Source organism: Ascaphus truei, chromosome 2 (assembly GCF_040206685.1).
Source record: "Ascaphus truei isolate aAscTru1 chromosome 2, aAscTru1.hap1, whole genome shotgun sequence".
In the NCBI taxonomy this organism is placed as follows: domain Eukaryota; kingdom Metazoa; phylum Chordata; class Amphibia; order Anura; family Ascaphidae; genus Ascaphus; species Ascaphus truei.
The window spans coordinates 148519531-148537290 of NC_134484.1; the positions used below are offsets into that span (position 1 = coordinate 148519531).

Consider the following 17760-nt stretch of genomic DNA (forward strand, 5'->3'; position numbering starts at 1 on the left):
GCACAGATTTTTTCTTTCCTAATAGTCAGAGTATACAGTAGTTACAGTTTTTTCTTTACAGAGAGAGCAGCACCAGCCATCTGGTTACATAGTATTTAACAGTAGTCAGAGTACACAGTAGTTCCAGTACAGACTAGTTTGACAGTACTACAGTAACTGCCTACTAACTGCTCAATTTTTTTCTTTCCAGAGAAAGCAGCACCAGCCATCTACAGTAGTACTACACATCACACAATGCCATAATACAGTACGCACATAACTGCACTAATTTTTTGTTTTCTTGTCGTTTCAGGAAAAAAGGGTGGCCTGGGGGGAGGTGGGGTGTTGTGTCCAGTCTAATCTGTTTGTACAGTCAAATGTACAGTATATAAACAACAGTAATGATGTACACAAAACCTCTCCTCTCTCAATGAACTACTGTACTGCACACAGAATGAGGAACAAGATAAAGACGGAAAATATATTACTATATTATACATTACAGTATATATTATTAAATAATATTCTTATAAATGTGCATTATTCATGTTTATCCATGTTTTACAAATGTTTTCTAAATGTTTATCCAATTTCAATCTGCCAGAAGAACTTAATAAAGACTGCATTATGTATTATTCATGATTATTTCTATTTTTTGGTTCCTGATAAAATAAAATAAATATTTTTTTACATTCCTTCTAATCATAATCATTGACAACACCCACCCCCCCCACACCTAAAATACACCAAGAATGAATGACAAAACAGTACACCAAGAATGAATGACAAAACAACATGAATCAGTTAATGGGTTTTTTAACTCTCAATTCTCACAATGCTGTGCAAATCAGATTTACATTTCAAATTCGAGAAGGGATTTTCCAAAGCGTTACCGTAAACAAAGCCTCAAAGGGTTGGGGGGGGGGTTGGGTGAGTCATGTGCAGTAATCAGCTAGCTCCCATCTAAAGAGGATTACACGCAGGCGCAGTGAGGTGATTGACGCTCGGCTAGGGATGGATTAAAAACACAATGACTAGCTTCAGAAAATTAATGACTCTGTGGGGGGGGGAAGTTGGGTAAGTACAGTACATAAAAGCAGGCAAATGCACAGATTGAATATCGTAATATCAAGATTGTTTTTGCAGGCTTGTGGATAAAATAACAGTTAAAAATTATAATTAAAAAAATTTTTTTGGTGCACTCAAGCAAGCAGTGGTGGGTGAAGTTACAGGCTCATGATCAGTAATCAACTACCTCCCAATCCGAAAGAGGATTACACACAGGCGCATAGAGAGGTGATGCTCTGTGCAAATCAAATTTGAGAAGGGATTTTCCAAAGCGTTACCGTAAACAAAGCCTCAAAGCTCCCATCTCAAAGAAGATTACACGCAGGCGCAGTAAGGCTTTGTAGGTCGGCTATGGATGGATTAACAACACAATGTCAAGATTCAGAAAATGAACGACTCTGTGGAGGGGGGGTTGGGTGACTCATGCGCAGTAAGCAGCTAGCTCCCATCTCAAAAAGGATTACACGCAGGCACAGTGAGGCTTTTTAGGTCGGCTATGGACGGATTAAGAACACAATGTCAAGATTCAGAAAATTAACGACTCTGTGGAGAGGCGGAGTTGGGTGAGTCATGCGCAGTAAGCAGCTAGCTCCCATCTCAAAAAGGATTACACGCAGGCGCAGTGAGGCTTTGTAGCTCGGCTATGGACGGATTAAGAACACAATGACTAACTTCAGAAAATTAACGACTCTGTGGAGGGGGGTTGGGTGACTCATGCGCAGTAAGCAGCAAGCTCCCATCTCAAAGAGGATTAGAGTACACGCAGGTGCAGTGAGGCGATTGAAGCTCGGCTAGGGACGGATTGAAAACACAATGACTAACTTCAGAAAATTAATGACTCTGTGAAGGTGTCTGTCGATAAGAGTTTGTGTGTGCGTGGGGGAGGGATGAAGGATTAGTTGTGCAGCAGTTCAAAGAAATTACATAGAGTAGAGTACAGAATTTCAAAACGCAGTTCATCATAATACTGTAATTTGATCCCTACACCCCCAAATACAGTACATAAAAAGCACACAAATCAACCATGTGCAGGCAAACGCACAGATTGAATATCATAATATCAAGATTGTTTTTGCAGGCTTGTGGATAAAATAACAGTTAAAAAATGATAACTAAAATTTTTTTTGGGGGGGCACTCAAGCAAGCAGTGGTGGGTGAAGTTACAGGCGCATGAGCAGTAATCAACAAGCTCCCATTCGAAAGAGGATTACACAGACGCATAGAGAGGTGATGCTCTGTGCAAATCAAATTCGAGAAGGGATTTTCCAAAGCGTTACCGTAAATGACGCCTCAAAGCTCCCATCTCAAAGAGGATTACACGCAGGCGCAGTGAGGCTTTGTAGGTCGGCTATGGACGGATTAACAACACAATGGCAAGATTCAGAAAATGAACGACTCTTTGGAGAGGGGGGGGGTTGGGTGAGTCATGCGCAGTAAGCAGCTAGCTCCCATCTCAAAAAGGATTACATGCAGGCGCAGTGAGGCTTTGTAGCTTGGCTATAGACGGATTAAGAACACAATGGCAAGATTCAGAAAATTAACGACTCTGTGGAGAGGTGGGGTTGGGTGAGTCATGCGCAGTAAGCAGCTAGCTCCCATCTCAAAAAGGATTACACGCAGGCACAGTGAGGCTTTGTAGGTTGGCTATGGACGGATTAAGAACACAATGTCAAGATTCAGAAAATTAACGACTCCGTGGAATTTCAATCCTTGAGCTAGCCGTGTGTGTTCATGGGGGAGGGGGCTACAGGGTACAGCTGCATGAAGTTCAAAGATAAAGACATACTTTAATTTCAAAAGTCAGTTCATCATAATAATACACCCCCAAATACAGTACGTAAAAAGCAGACAAATCAACCATGTGCAGTCAAACGCACAGGGTCGCAGTCAAAAGCTACAGCACAGATTGAATATCGTAATACAGTAAGATGGTTTTTGCAGGCTTGTGGAGAAAATAAATACTGTATACTTTGAAATTTACAATTACTGTGTGCGCACGCACGCACAGACTGTGTACTGACATAGGTTGAACCGCGAAGGTATTAGACTTCCAAGACAACAGCTCGCAAACGCCTCCCTGAGTTTTTACGCGGAGTTGCAGTATTGTAGACAGCGAGCTAACCGGGATAATCTGAGAGCCGCGGATCTAGCCGACTTAGACTCAGGTCGGCCGCCACTGTATATTGCTCTAATGACTGGTTTGTTCTTTTGGTTTGTACGTTGGTTTTCGGATGGTAGCCAGAAGGAAAAAGAGGAGTGATATCCAACCTTTGAGCGAAGGCACGCCAGCATTTTGAGATGAACTGTGACCCCCGATCGGGCACTAAATAGAGTGGATGTCCATGAATACGAAATATTTCTTTGATATAAATATCTGCTAAGGTGGCAGAATTAGGAAGACCCTTGAGGGGAATGAAATGGGCCTGTTTGGAAAACCTATCAACAATAACGAGAATAGTATTCATCCCACTAGAAACAGGAAGCGCGACAATAAATTCCATTGAGAGGTGGGTCCACGGATGGTCCGGAATGGGTAAGGGTCAAAACAGACCAGACGGCTTATTGCGGACGGACTTATTTCGAGCACAGGTGGAACATGAGTTGATGAATTCCTTGACATCCTTAAACATATTGGGCCACCAAAAGGTGCGTCTGATAAGATTGAAAGTTCTTTTTTTTACCAGGGTGACCGGCAGACTTAGAGGAGTGACCCCACAAGGATTTTCTGCTGAAATTGAGATGCAGCATACAAACAACTCTCCGGCACTTCCATACCTCTGGATGCGCGTCTGTATCTCCAGGATCTTGTCCAGTACATCAAAAGAGCTGATATGACATATTTGGCGGGTATGATGGTCTCAGGAATGTCTTCGGATTTGACTTCGCTGATGAATTGACGGGATAAGGCGCCTTTAGAGTCTTAGTTCCAGGAATATAGGAAATTATATTGTAGAATCTGGAAAATAACAATGCCCAGCGAGCCTGAAGGGAACCGAGACGACGGGCACCATCGATATATAATAGATTTTTATGGTCCGTGAGGATCAAAATCGGATCTTCAGTACCCTCCAGGAGGTGTCTCCACTCTTGCAGAGCAAGCTTTATGGCCAAGAGTTCCCTTTATATTCTGTTTTGCATGTCTGGAGCTGGGCAAAGACAATGTGCAGGAGCACCCCCCCCCTCATTGGTACAGGAAACTCTCCCAGCAATACTGTCAAGTATATACAGTGCTCAAATTCATGCATGCCATGTCCCTTCCCCCCAAACCCCCCAAAACCTAAGGTACTGTAAACCTCTAGTCCTATTGTAAAATGCTGTAGCCCAGCGATATGCAAAGTGGGTGGGGCGAGATTACCGGCGGGGGGCACGGGGTTTACAGAGGCCCTGCGCGCTTCCCGAAGGCACGTAAATGAAGTGATGGGGAGCTGCAGCACCTCTGTAAACAATACTTACCTTGATTCAGCCGGCATCTGGAGACGCATTGCCATGGCAACGCGGCGTCAAATGGCACCCTGACACCGGGAATCAAGGTAAGGAGGGAAGGGAGCACGTGGAGGGGACATCTGGCAGGGGGGCACAGGGAAAAAAGTTTGTGTCCCCCTGCTGTCATGCATGCTTTGTCTCCTCAACCCCCCCAAAAGCAGAAGATACAAGGCACTGTAGTCATAATGTACTGTTCCCATGTAATGCCATTTTGCCATAACCGCCCCCCCCCAAAAAAAACTAAGGTACTTTAAAACCTCTAGTCCTACTTTAAAGTGCTGTTGCCCATGCCATGCATGCTTTGTCTCCTCCAACCCCCCTCAAAAACTAGAAGATACTGTTTAACAATGGACTGTACTGGCATCATTGTTTAATACTGTAGTTTTTACATTTGTACAGTAGTCATAATGTAATATAGTCATAATGTACAGTTCCCCATGTCATGCCCTTTCTCTCCAAACCCCCCAAAAATTTGGATTGTAAATATATAATATTGTCTCTTTCTTTACAGACCAAGATGTCCAAGAAGCACCAGCCATTGTGAAGAAGAAAAATACAAGATTGTAAATTTTGAAGAAGAGGTGACTTTGTATTCTTGTATTATTCTTTTTTTCCTTTATTATCCTGTAGAAATAAAAAAAAATATTCTTTCAATATTCTTTTTGGTGTGTTTACTGTATGTTTTTACAGTTTAGACACACAATAGTAATATACATAAAGTACTAAAGGCATTTAAATATACTGTACACTCTATAAATATCTCGTTGACATACTGTACAGTACTGTATACAGTATAAACATCTTGCAAATAAGGTGCATTTACTGTTTAGATATAATTACAGTAGCATTATACAGTACATACTGTAATATAAAGTTGTAAAAGCAATTAAATATATATAAATATGTGACATACAGTACCGTATATATACATTTTGAAATTAAGTTGCTTTTAGTGCTTAAATAAACTTACAGTAGTACTATAAATAAAGTACTGATGTCATTTAAATATAATGTATCTAAATATATCTTTGACATACACTATTAAAATCTTTAAAATACGTTGCATTTACTGTTTACATACACTTACAGTGCAGTGAGAAAATGCACTGTATCTTACTGTATAGTAATGTCATTCTGAACAAGGTTATATAATGATACGCATGCGCAGAAATGTGATGCCACGCATACTGTATGTGTTTCAAAAAGGTTCCAATTTAACATAAACTTTATTATCCTGTTCAAATGAGACATTTAATTCATTAAAAATACTTTTTGTTGTGTGTTCATATTTTAAATCTTCTACAGTTCAGGAATTTTTGTATGGCTAAGAGCTAAGGAGCCTCAGAAAGAACTTATTTCCAATGAACTGTATATGAACTCATATTTTTAATCTTTCAATTACAATTACACACACACTTGAAGTACTGTATGGGAAAAAAAGACAACAACTCGCTATCACCCACTTGAGTTTCTCGACAGTATTACAGACAATGCTAAAATGCAATTTTCTGCACTCGGTAATACACTTCTTAATGTGGGAAAATGTCAAGACATCATGCACCATGACCGAGTATGCTAAGGAATACAACCCGCTAAATGTTCCGTGGTGCAAATCCCTGTCTGAGTTTTTGTAATAATATAACTCTTTTCAACGATAACCTACATGTTTGGTTGCTAATGACATTAGATACATTAAAAAATATTTGGGTGGAAGGTAACTACTAAGGTTTGATTTAAAACAATTTTGTTGCTCAAAATGCATTTTTATTTTGATACAGTACATACTGTAGCAACTTAATCCTGTGCTTAGACTACTACCAGACTTTATAGGATTTAGGTCAAGTTTAACATGACGAGTGATCTCCTTTTCTTTGGTGCACAGAAACATTATTGTTTATCATGTACCATTAACATGGTATTTTTTTTTTATAAATAAATGAACTTCTGTACACCTAGTGTAGTCTATTTCTGTACACAAATAAAAGATAATTTTTTATGATGCTACTGGCACAGATGGAATAATTTCTAGTTAGTGCGTGGTCGCACACAAGTGCAATTTAAAACAACATTTTCAACAGAGCCATTTGGATGCTTTGATCAGCTACAGTAAATTCCTTCTGATTGATGAATAACAACAGATTTTTAATGCAAATATAACGTCTACGGAGTTATCAACATATTGTATTAGTACTCCCTTGATTATCAGCCATATTCATTGAAGTGCTATATAAAACCTTTCATTATGCATATGGAGAAAAAATAATAATTTGCTGAAGAATATTCATGTAACCACCCCTAGTACACACTTGTATATTTATTGAGAGTCTAGTTTAGTGGCTCAATAGCTTTTTAAGTCAAATCTCTGTTTTTTTATGTGGGGAAAATATTCTATATTATTTTGTATAATTCATGCATGAGGGTAGATTTTTCTCGTTTACACACAATTTACGATAGTTCTGTCACTTTATGGTGATTTAAATCCATGTGTATTAGCAGAGGTGTCTCTGATAATGGGTTACATTTTTGCTCAAAATATGGAAGGTATAATAAAGTATAATTAATAGTATGCTATTCTCATGTTTAGCATGTTTGCTGAAGAGTAGGACATGCTTTAAGAGCACATTGGACTACTCTTAACTGTAACTCCTCTAGTCACACATTTACTTCTTTTAATGTCTGTTAGTTCATCTACAAATGGGTACAATTTGCAATCATTTTAACAACAGATTACCCTCCTCATGTTCTGAAATTTTAATCTCAGAGTTCTTTGCTCTATTATATTTGAATAATGTAAATGTAGACTGACTTATTGTTCTTGTGATTGCAAGTGTAGCTTCGTGTTCTGAATGTTATGTCTCTTTTAATGCAAATAAACCTAATACTCAAAGCAGTAGACTGTGATAAAAATCTTTGAAAGGTTTCGTAAATTAAAAAAAAAAAACAACACAGAAATCCATTATGCATGTGTAACAGGGACTTATCACTGTTTGAGAGAAACTGCATCTAAATCCTGCAGCCTGCTGGTTAATTGCACACAGGCAATCAACCTGACTCCACCTGGCTGATTAGGACTCTTGAGAAAAGCCTGATGTGAAAAACAGGAGAGAGATTTCCTTAGTTCACAATTGGGCTGACACAGGAAAGCAGAGAAGCCTGCACACAGACACTGACAAAGGTGTGCTGAGATGAAGACACCCAAATACCCAGAGACCTATATTTCCTGGACACAGAGGACCCAGGAACCTGCCAGAGACTGACATGGAGAGACACCTGATTACAGTACCTCCTGAGACTTTGGGATGATAGGCTGGTAATGGGAATATCCCTCCAGTCCTGCAGATAGGGTCTGGGGAAGTAAGTTAGAAATACAAGGAAGGGGGGGGAGGGGAGGAAAAGACACTCTCGCTACTGTCTGTGAATAATTGGGGTGCTGGGGCTAATAACACGTGAACAGAAGGTACCTATCAAGAATATAAGTGTAGAGAAAGATGGCCCCTATTGTAACACTCACAATAAAAGCAATGATGAGTATATTGAAAATTAACTTTATTGGTATTGTATAATAAAATATAGGTGGACTAACCATCATAAATTGTATGACTTTGCTGTGTAAGCATCTCAGCACTATGCCATGGTAGTGTTTCGGGCTATTATGTGAGGATAAAACGATAATAATAATCCTCCTCACGTCCGATTGGACTAAATAATTATAGCTCCATTTTTCCTAAAAGCGAAGATCGCCATTGAATAGGACTATGATATACCTAATGTGCTCAGTTTCTCTGAGTTAAACTACTCCCAATGTCATAAAGCAGGGGTCCCTGTTGTGTTAATTCTACCAGGGTCTACCGGTCTGGAAGACGCGCAGTAAGAGAGAGGCTGAATCAGTCACTCTAACTGCGCGCATCTAACAGGCGATCACAGGGTTTTAGTTAATTTTAAACACTACAGTATTGTAGCACGGGGTCTCTGGAGCTGAACCACATTGATGTCAGGTCTGGACCCCCTACTTACCAAGTTACAGGCCCCGTTATGGGATGTGGGATCAGTATGTAGATCATTATTTACAAACCCATGTTACAACTTTGAGGTCGCATATTAGGGACAGTTTGCTCGTCATTGACGCTCTCTAAGATCAAGTGGAAAACACCCGATCTTTGGGCCACTTGTGACGTGCAGTCACTATACACATGAATAGATCATAACAAGGGTCTGGAAGCAGTTAAACACTTTTTGGATGATGATCAATGTACAGTGTATGTCTAACACACAGAGCACATATATTCTTTCTCTAATTGAATTTATATTAACCCACAATTATTTTTGAAGTGAAACTTCTTTAGTGGCACCTCATTCATAATTTGACAAAAATGCATTGTGGAGAAAGAAAATTAAACGGATGTGACGTCATGAAGTAAGTGCTGGCAGTTGAGGCCGGGCTGTGTTCTGGCTCAGCCCGACCCCAGCACTGACATGCTCCCACCCGCTCCCACCCACCCTGCTGACCTAAAAATCACATGTATCGCCACCGGCGCGGCTCCTAATGTTTGCTGGCCCCCCCACACGCCTGCTGACATGCGGCGGCGACGTGCTCCCCCCCCATGCCCGCTGACATGTGGCGGCGGTGCCAGCCACCGGCGCCGCTCCCTCCACCCGCTCAACAACACTGACCACTGCCGCTCCCCCCACCCGCCCGCTGACATGCAGTGGCGACGCGCTCCCCCTACCCGCTCGCTGACATGCGGTGGCGCTAGCCACCAGCGCCGCTACCCCCACCTGCTCAACATCCATGATGCCGGTACTGCTGCCACTGCACTGCTGCCACTAAACATGACCCCGCCAATCAAATTTACTCATGCTCTAAGCAGTAATAATATTATTGTTATTTTTTATGTTGCTGACAACACACAAATAAGTTTCACTTACTATGCACGTGCACAGCACACACAGCTTTTTTTTTTTAATTTCAATCACAGTATTATCTTCATATCTGTGGAATGGCCATGGAAACCAAGTTCACCCCTAGTTATGCCCATCTATTTATGGGATACTGGGAGGTAAGCCAGGTCTCGACCTGTAACCCCTTAGGGGTGGGCCAGGTGTACTATAGCCGTTTCATAGATGATATTCTTATTATTTGGGATTCAGATTTGGGGGATATAAATGATTTAATTCAGCACTTTTCCACAAATGCATTTGGTCTGGTTTTACACTCACTGTAGATTCCACTAGTATTGTGTATCTGGATCTTCTCCTCAAGGTGGATTCTGAAAGCGAGATCATATTAAGGAGGTAGCTACCAATAGTTACCTCCATGCTAATAGCAAACATCATCCGAGTTGGCTGAGAAATATTCCTTTCAGCCAATTCAGTCTTTTGAGACGTAATTGCTCAATCGACTTGGATTTCACTACTCAGTCAGGACTCAAAGGAAAACTTTTCCAAAAAGGGCTTCGGTGAATCTCTCAATGAAGATTCCTTATGTAGAGCAGAATGTATGGAGAGACTCGATTTACTTGAGTCTTCCAAAGACAAATATCAGAGGGATATTGTTAAAAATCAAGCAAAGTGTCCTTGATAATAGCAGGAGACATGAACATGGTATGCTACCCAGAACAGGACAAGTCTACTACCCCGGTATTTCCCACTCAATTCAAGTACAAAAAACGGCCAAGAAATTTAAGGAGTTAATGAACGACTTCTCTCTGGTAGATATATGGGGGGGTACAGCACCAAGGTCAGCGGGATTATACATTTCTCTCAGCGCCACATCAGACCTACTCAAGGATTGATTATTTTATGGGTACCAAAAATATTCTGCAGGCATCCTCCCAGTCGAACATAGGCCCAATAATTTGGCTCTCTCTCTCCCCTTTGTCAAAAATTATCCATATAAATGGAAACTGAATGACTCTATATTGAATTTTCCAGATATAGAGTACAATCAAACAAAAACTATCCAATTTCTATAAAATAAACAAGGGCACTGTTTCAGCTAGCTCCTGCAATGTTGTGGGAAGCCCACAAAGCAACAATTAAAGACAATCTTATATCCATAGCCTCATACAGGAAAAAAAAAACAAGCTGAAACAATATAAAGAACTCACAGACAAGATAGTCAAATTAGAACAACAACATAAAAATAACCCCTCAAAGAAACTTTATAAATTACTTGATAAAACAAGAACAGAGCTTATAACAGCTCCAACTGGAAGAGGTAGAGAGAGCACTAAAATGGACAAACCAATGATAGTATGACAAGGGTAATAAGGCCGACAGGTTCTTAGCAAACAAACTCAGAGGTATAAGAGTTAAATCTCAAATCTGTGCGATTGGATCCAAATCAAGGCAAGTCACCTATAACGAAAAAGAAATAGCACAAGAATTTACACATTTTTACTCAAAATTGTATAACCTAGATTCACCAAAAGGGGTCCCTACAAGCACCGAGGCAATCTCACAATACCTAAAACAATGTAATTTGTTTGTGTTATCTGAGGAGGAATCACAATCACTAAATAAGAACATTTCCAAAGAAGAACTATCAGAGGCGATTAAATCTCTGAAGGTAGTCAAAACACCAGGTACGGATGGCTTTACCAACCTCCATGTCTATGGCCAACCTAGCCATCATTCATAAGGAGGGTAGAGACCCACTTTAATGTGGTAACAATAGACTAATATCCTTACTTAATACAGATCTGGCGAACAGGTTGAACCCAATTCTACCACGTCTAATACACATCGATCAAGTAGGTTTTGTTTCTGGTAGCCAGGCCTCAGACAATAGCCAAAAGATCATAAATATCATTGACCACGTGCACCTCAGCGGAACAAAGGCTATACTATTAAGCCTAGACTCTAAAATAAAATGGTCATTTCTAGATCAAATTATTCTAAAATTTGGATTTGGGGGCCCATTTCTTGAGGGCATTCAAGCTTTTACCAGAAGCCCTTAGCGTATGTCAAACTTCCAGGGGGAAGCTCGGATCCAATTATGATAAAAAATGGAACCAGGCAGGGCTGCCCCTTGTCTCCGCTTCTCTTCGCATTATCAATCGAACCCCTAGCGACTAAAATTAGGGAGGACAACAATATACAAGGAATCCCCATTGATGGAATAAATGATAAGATTTCCCTATTTGCGGACGATGTAATATTATCTCTAGCCAGCCCACTAACGTCCCTTCCCAATCTCCAACTTCTTTTTAATCAATTTAGCAAAGTCTCGGGCTCCAAAATTAACAACGATTAATCTAAAGCCCATTTAACTCTCCCAGCTTCAGAAATGAAACAATTACAATTGAATGTTAACTATAAATGGAGCTCCACCCATATTAAGTACCTAGGAATTAAGATTGCAAACTCAAACAAATCCCTCTACCAGTTTAATTTCCCTCCCCTTTTTGACAAAATTAAAAAAGATTTGCAAGCATGGAATAAACTCCAGATATCCTGGATAGGGAGAATTATATCCACTAAAATGAACATTTCCCCAAGACAACTATATTATTTCCAAACCTTCCTGATAAGTATTCTCCCGCCCGAGCTGAAAAATATACAAAGCCGGATATTTCAATTTATATTGAATGATAAAAGACCGTGAGTGGCAAGGTCTGCAATGCTAGCCTCAGGAGTAAGAGGGGGCTTGGAAGTTCCAGATATTATTAAATATTATCATGCAGCCAATTAAAACAAGTAGTTGTATGGAATAATGACCCAACAACTTGGTGCTGGTTAGCAATTGAAGCTTACTAAGTGAGACCCCTATCTCTCACAGCTGCTCTTTGGTCCTCAGGGATCAGGTAGACGCTAGCAGGGAGGTTTGTTTTGAGATCGATGAGGTGCACATGGAATATATGGTCCAAAAATAAGGGGAAACATGCACTAACATCCACCCTATCTCTCCTTACCCCTATTTTTAATAACCCAGAGTTCCCTCCTGGTTGTTCCCAAAAACAATTGACCAAATTTCAAAATCTAAATATCAAAATAGCAGCGGATCTGGTGGAGAAGGGGAAGATTGTGTCTTTCCATGAACTTCAAACCAAATATCAAATGCAGGATCTCCATCTTTTCAAATTTCTCCAAATTAGACATTTCCTCACTTCGATTTCTCATAAAGCAAGCTTCCCAAATCTATCAAAATGTGAAACATACTGTAAAAAAGGTACCTACCAGAGAGGCCTTACATCAGGGATATACATGAGAATAGAGTCGTCAGTAAATACTCCAGATCATAACTACATGCTAAAATGGGCTGAAGAACTCAATGTTGAGATAGATAGGGACGACTGGGAGGATATCTGGAAATTGGCAGCTAAAACTTCAATTTGCACAATAACAAAGGAAAATATATGCAAAATCTTATTTCAATGTTATCTAACTCCTAGTAAGCTGAGCCAGATCATCCCTGGAAAACCCAATATATGTTGGAGAGGGTGCGGTCTAGGTGGAGACATGGCTCACATTTGGTGGACATGTCCACTGATCCAGAATTTCTGGACTATGGTCCAAAATATAATACTAGAAGTCTTAGAATTAAAAATCCCTCTAGACCGTTGACTTTTCTGTTGGCTAAGCAGTAGAAAACCTGTGGGCACCCATGAAGCGGCTGGTCTCCTTTATCCTAACTGCCGCAAGATGTTCTCATCCTATATTATAACTATTTTACAAACTCTCCTACTTTTTAAGATGTGCTGTCTGACCTGTAATTATAAATATATTGTCATGTATTTGTTCTGTAAATAATATATTTGTTTTTAGACCTTTACTTACGTTTACTTTGTATGTTTCTGTTTTGCAGCAGTAATAACAGCCCACACGGTTGCTTCTGCTGCTAAGTCTTGAGGCGGAAGAGAGGGAGTTTAATCCCCAGGTACTAAGAAGATGGCATGGCTGGGGCTGAGAAACAGGAGAGCTTTTGAGTAGTGTCAGGATAGTCTTTTGGAAGGGCATGGCTCTTCCAATAACCGCTGTGAATATGCGATTGCAATTAAGTTTATTAATATTATGCATCTTTGTATTGTGTCTGTAAAGAGGGCAGATGCCCAGCAACACCACTGAATCTTGCATAGATATGTATGCAGTGTATCAATATGTTGGTCTGCACATATTGATAAAGGTCATTGGGTGGACCAACACATTGATCCACTGATTAAATGTTTTAAAGACTTGTAAACACATGTTTAATTTTAAAATGAAATTCTTGTGTTTTATTAAAATGTCAATATACAAACACAATTTCATATTATATACGGTTTTATTTAGTACAGTATATTAAATGGCTCTCTAAGAAAACGAAACACGTCTACATATACTGTACATACAGTATTGAGGTATACATACAGTACATGTATACAGCATACAGTGTGTGTGTGTGTGTGTGTGTGTGTGTGTGTGTGTGTGTGTGTGTGTGTGTGTGTGTGTGTGTGTGTGTGTGTGTGTGTGTGTGTGTGTGTGTGTGTGTGTGTCAAGCTTCATAGCATGATACTGTAATAATAAATGTAATAAAACAAAAAAGAAGAGAACTCTCTTGGACATGCACCCACAAGAGAACAGACTTAAAAGGGCATGTTACAGATAAATCTCTATTGTTGTGACGTCACCGGTTGGAGTATACAGCGGGTTAGGTAACCAGTACACAGGTAGTCCCCAGTCGGAGATTGCTGGATACTGAAAGATAGTCCTTATACTGCAAATGTCCCAGATAATGTGGGAACACTCCAGAACACCACTGCAAGGGTGCCAGATAGCAGGCTGTATCTAGCGGCTCCTCACTGCACGCAATAAGCACAAAAAGGGTGGGATGCCTGGCTTCACACCGCGGGGCAAATGACCAGAGATCGCTGGGTAGCAGCGCGGGATAGCGTGTATTTGCTTCCTCGTGGACCCACAGACACACTCGGATGACGTCAGCATGTCCAACGTAACGTCCTGACGCATTTCGTCACGTGATGTGACTTTATCAGGATATGTATACTGTAGTATAATTTCTACACTGTTTATATTGTAGTGTGAGGAATTGTCGGTAGTCTTACCCATGCTTGGCTTATTCCTACAGTATGTTTGAGGCATATTTATATAACAAATTGTTGTCAGTGCAACATTAAATTATAGCCATGTACTCTGCTTATATTTAAATACTAGGAAACCTATTCCTTGTCAAATAAATTTATAATGGGAAGCAACTCATAGTGCTATACATTTTAATATGTTTCTGTTTTTTTGCAGAAAAATATTGTCTTGTCAAAGGAAAACGTAAGTACAAAACTGTTTCAAGCTCACAAACTTGAAAAAATGAAGATAGACAGAACATCTGAAATCCTGAGACAACTGGGGCAGAGTATCGGTCCTTCATTTAAGAATACTACAGTTCTTTCTGCAAATAGAACAAACTGTTCAAGTGTTAATGTTCCAGAAGAAGTGTTCTTCACTATTTCAGCTGTCGGTGTTTTGGAAAACCTTCTGGTACTCTTGGCCGTAATCAAAAATAAAAACCTTCATTTGCCTATGTATTTTTTTATTTGTAGCTTGGCTGTTTCAGATATGTTGGGCAGCCTATACAAAATTCTGGAGACCATCATGATCATTTTGTCCAACATAGGATATCTGGAGCGTAAAGGGCCATTTGAGAAAAAGATGGATGATGTCATGGACTGGATTTTTGCATTATCTTTACTTGGGTCAATATTTAGTCTGTCTGCTATTGCAGCTGATAGATATATTACCATCTTCCATGCCCTACAATACCATACCATTATGACTCTAAGAAGAGCTACAGTTATTTTGGCTGGAATTTGGACTTTTTGTGGTGGAAGTGGAATAGCTATCATTATCTTTTTTCATGACACAGCCACAATTTTATGTTTCACTGTTATGTTCCTTTTGTTATTGGTTTTTATTGTGTGCCTTTACATCCACATGTTTCTTCTTGCTCGATCACATGCCAAAAAAATAGCCTCACTTTCTAGACAGTGGAATTCAGTACAGCAGCGAGCAAACATGAAGGGAGCTATTACTCTGACAATTTTACTTGGGGTATTTATTTGCTGTTGGTCCCCATTTTTCCTTCATCTTCTCTTATATGTATTTTGCCCACATAATCCTTATTGTGCATGTTACATGTCAATCCTTAATGTTAATGGAACACTTATTTTGTGCAACTCTGTCATTGACCCATTAATTTATGCATTCCGAAGTCCTGAATTGCGCAGCACATTCAAGAAAATGCTGTGTTGTTGGATGTCAAGGTTAAAAAGTAATATACTAACAACTATGATTTAGCAAAAGGTATTTTAAAACAGAATATCAATTATTAGCTTCAATATTTTCTTTAAACGCTGTCTTATTTCACAAGATTATGCTGCAAATACTTGTACCTTTAAAATATTTGTCTTATAAATATTAAATAATATAGGTTAGAGAAATAAAGCATACTTGTACAGTATATGTTGGGATCTGATGTTGTATGCTTTTTTAATGTAAAAATGCAGTACAGTACATGTGCCTTAGACATGAATAAAAATAATCCTGCTCATTATTGATCAGTTACTTTTGTTATGTTTCAGAAACTTGAGCAAGCTTAACTCTCTGTGCTTAAGTTGTTTGAAGCATCAAATGTATTGGAATGGCGTTTAACAAAATTCACACCATAGTAATAATGCTGTTCTTTTAAACAACCCAGGCAGTATATGTATTTTGCATCAGGAGACTCTGCATTGTGCATTTCTATTACTGTATATATTGGATAATATTTTTTCCTCCTATACATGCATATTTTCCAGATGTTAAATAAATACCATTTTGAATAAAGGAAGGAAAAATCTAAAATGGTGTTACTTTTATTCTATGTGTTGCATACAATTTATATAAATATGCTACCCCAGTAGGAAAAATATTATTTCTAAAAAATTCTTTACAATCATAAAGAAGTATAATATAAATCTAATGTAGCAGCTTTTCCCCCACCCTAAGTTAAATCATGTTATATTGTTAAACAAGCTTCAGTGCTCTGGAATAAGGGAACATGATTTGAATTGGTCTCCCTCCGACCTATCAGTTAGATCCCAATATGTGTCTATCTCGGGCTCTAACTCAGACGCCATGGATGTCACCAGTGGGGTCCCACAAGGCTCTGTTTTGCGGACCCTACTCTTGTCAGTCTTCATATATTTAGAGCTTTTAAGGCAGCTTCAATGCACAGGTATGAGGATGACAATCCTATATGCACACAGCCCTAGCCTCCCTAACCTTGGACCTTCAATCTAATTTTTCAATCCTTGAATACTCTATTTCCCAAAACAAATAGTTTTTTAATGCTATCAAAACTGTAACTATGGTATTTGGGACGAACGCAAAATCTCCAAAGCTATCAAAAACAGAGCTACATATCAGAACCAACTCTAACATCATAATAGCCCCTGTCACTAGTTTTAAATATCTGGTCATATGGTTTGACTCCCATTTAACATTTGGGTTGCATTTTGATAATCTGACATCCAAAACCTATGCCAAACTATGTGTATTTTATAGGAACAAATCCTCCATACGCCAGCTGGTTAGAAAGCGCATTGCACAGCACATGCCAATTATAGACTATTGAAACATAGTATATGGTAGAGCACCCAAAACTCACCTTCGCAAACAACACACCCCCTACAACTCAATATGCCGCTTTGTCCTACAATGTAACTACAACACACAATCACTGCAAAATGCTCAACGAACTAGATTGGATATCACATTAGTATAGGCGCAAAGTTATTCAAATGCAGGGACCTCCGCTGTATTAATACGATGGGCCATGAAGTCTGCTGAGGACAAAGTCGCGGCGCAGGACGGGTTTACAATATGTGCAGAATTCATTGAGGCCAGCACGAGAAACTAACAAGCTATATTTGTATATACCATTACTCCCAGCATCATCTGGTCTCGTTATGATAGTTATGAATTTCCAAATAAGATAAGAACAGAAACCAGATATCTGCAAATTTAAAGTGTTTTTGACATAAGGAAAAAGTAATGCTCTCTAAAGCACATCTCCATGCTCTAGTCAACCATTGTGTCATATTTGGTGCAGATTCATTCTTCCAGTTAGAAGCAATGCACAATCTGACGGCTAATAGTAAATGTGTGATTAGAAAACTGGAATTAGATTAAAGGACATACATTTTATCCACATCTACTGCACCTAACAAAACCACTAAAGGATCCAACTGGAGACTAAAC

At 39.4% G+C, this 17760-nt stretch overlaps 1 protein-coding gene across 2 annotated transcripts in view; it reads left to right on the forward strand.

Moving 5' to 3' along the window:
- Positions 1 to 16305, forward strand: part of MC2R (melanocortin 2 receptor) — a 32381-nt gene extending 16076 nt beyond the window's left edge. Inside the window, exons 2-4 of one of the 2 annotated variants that reach the window (XM_075589044.1) lie at positions 5042 to 5111; positions 13337 to 13408; positions 14764 to 16305. In XM_075589044.1, coding sequence (XP_075445159.1) covers positions 14830 to 15816 — 987 coding nt within the window. In that variant the 5' untranslated portion in view covers positions 5042 to 5111; positions 13337 to 13408; positions 14764 to 14829 and the 3' untranslated portion in view covers positions 15817 to 16305. The remainder of the gene's footprint in view (positions 1 to 5041; positions 5112 to 13336; positions 13409 to 14763) is intronic. The other variant, XM_075589045.1, reaches the window with a different exon arrangement.
- Positions 16306 to 17760: the final 1455 nt, after the last annotated feature.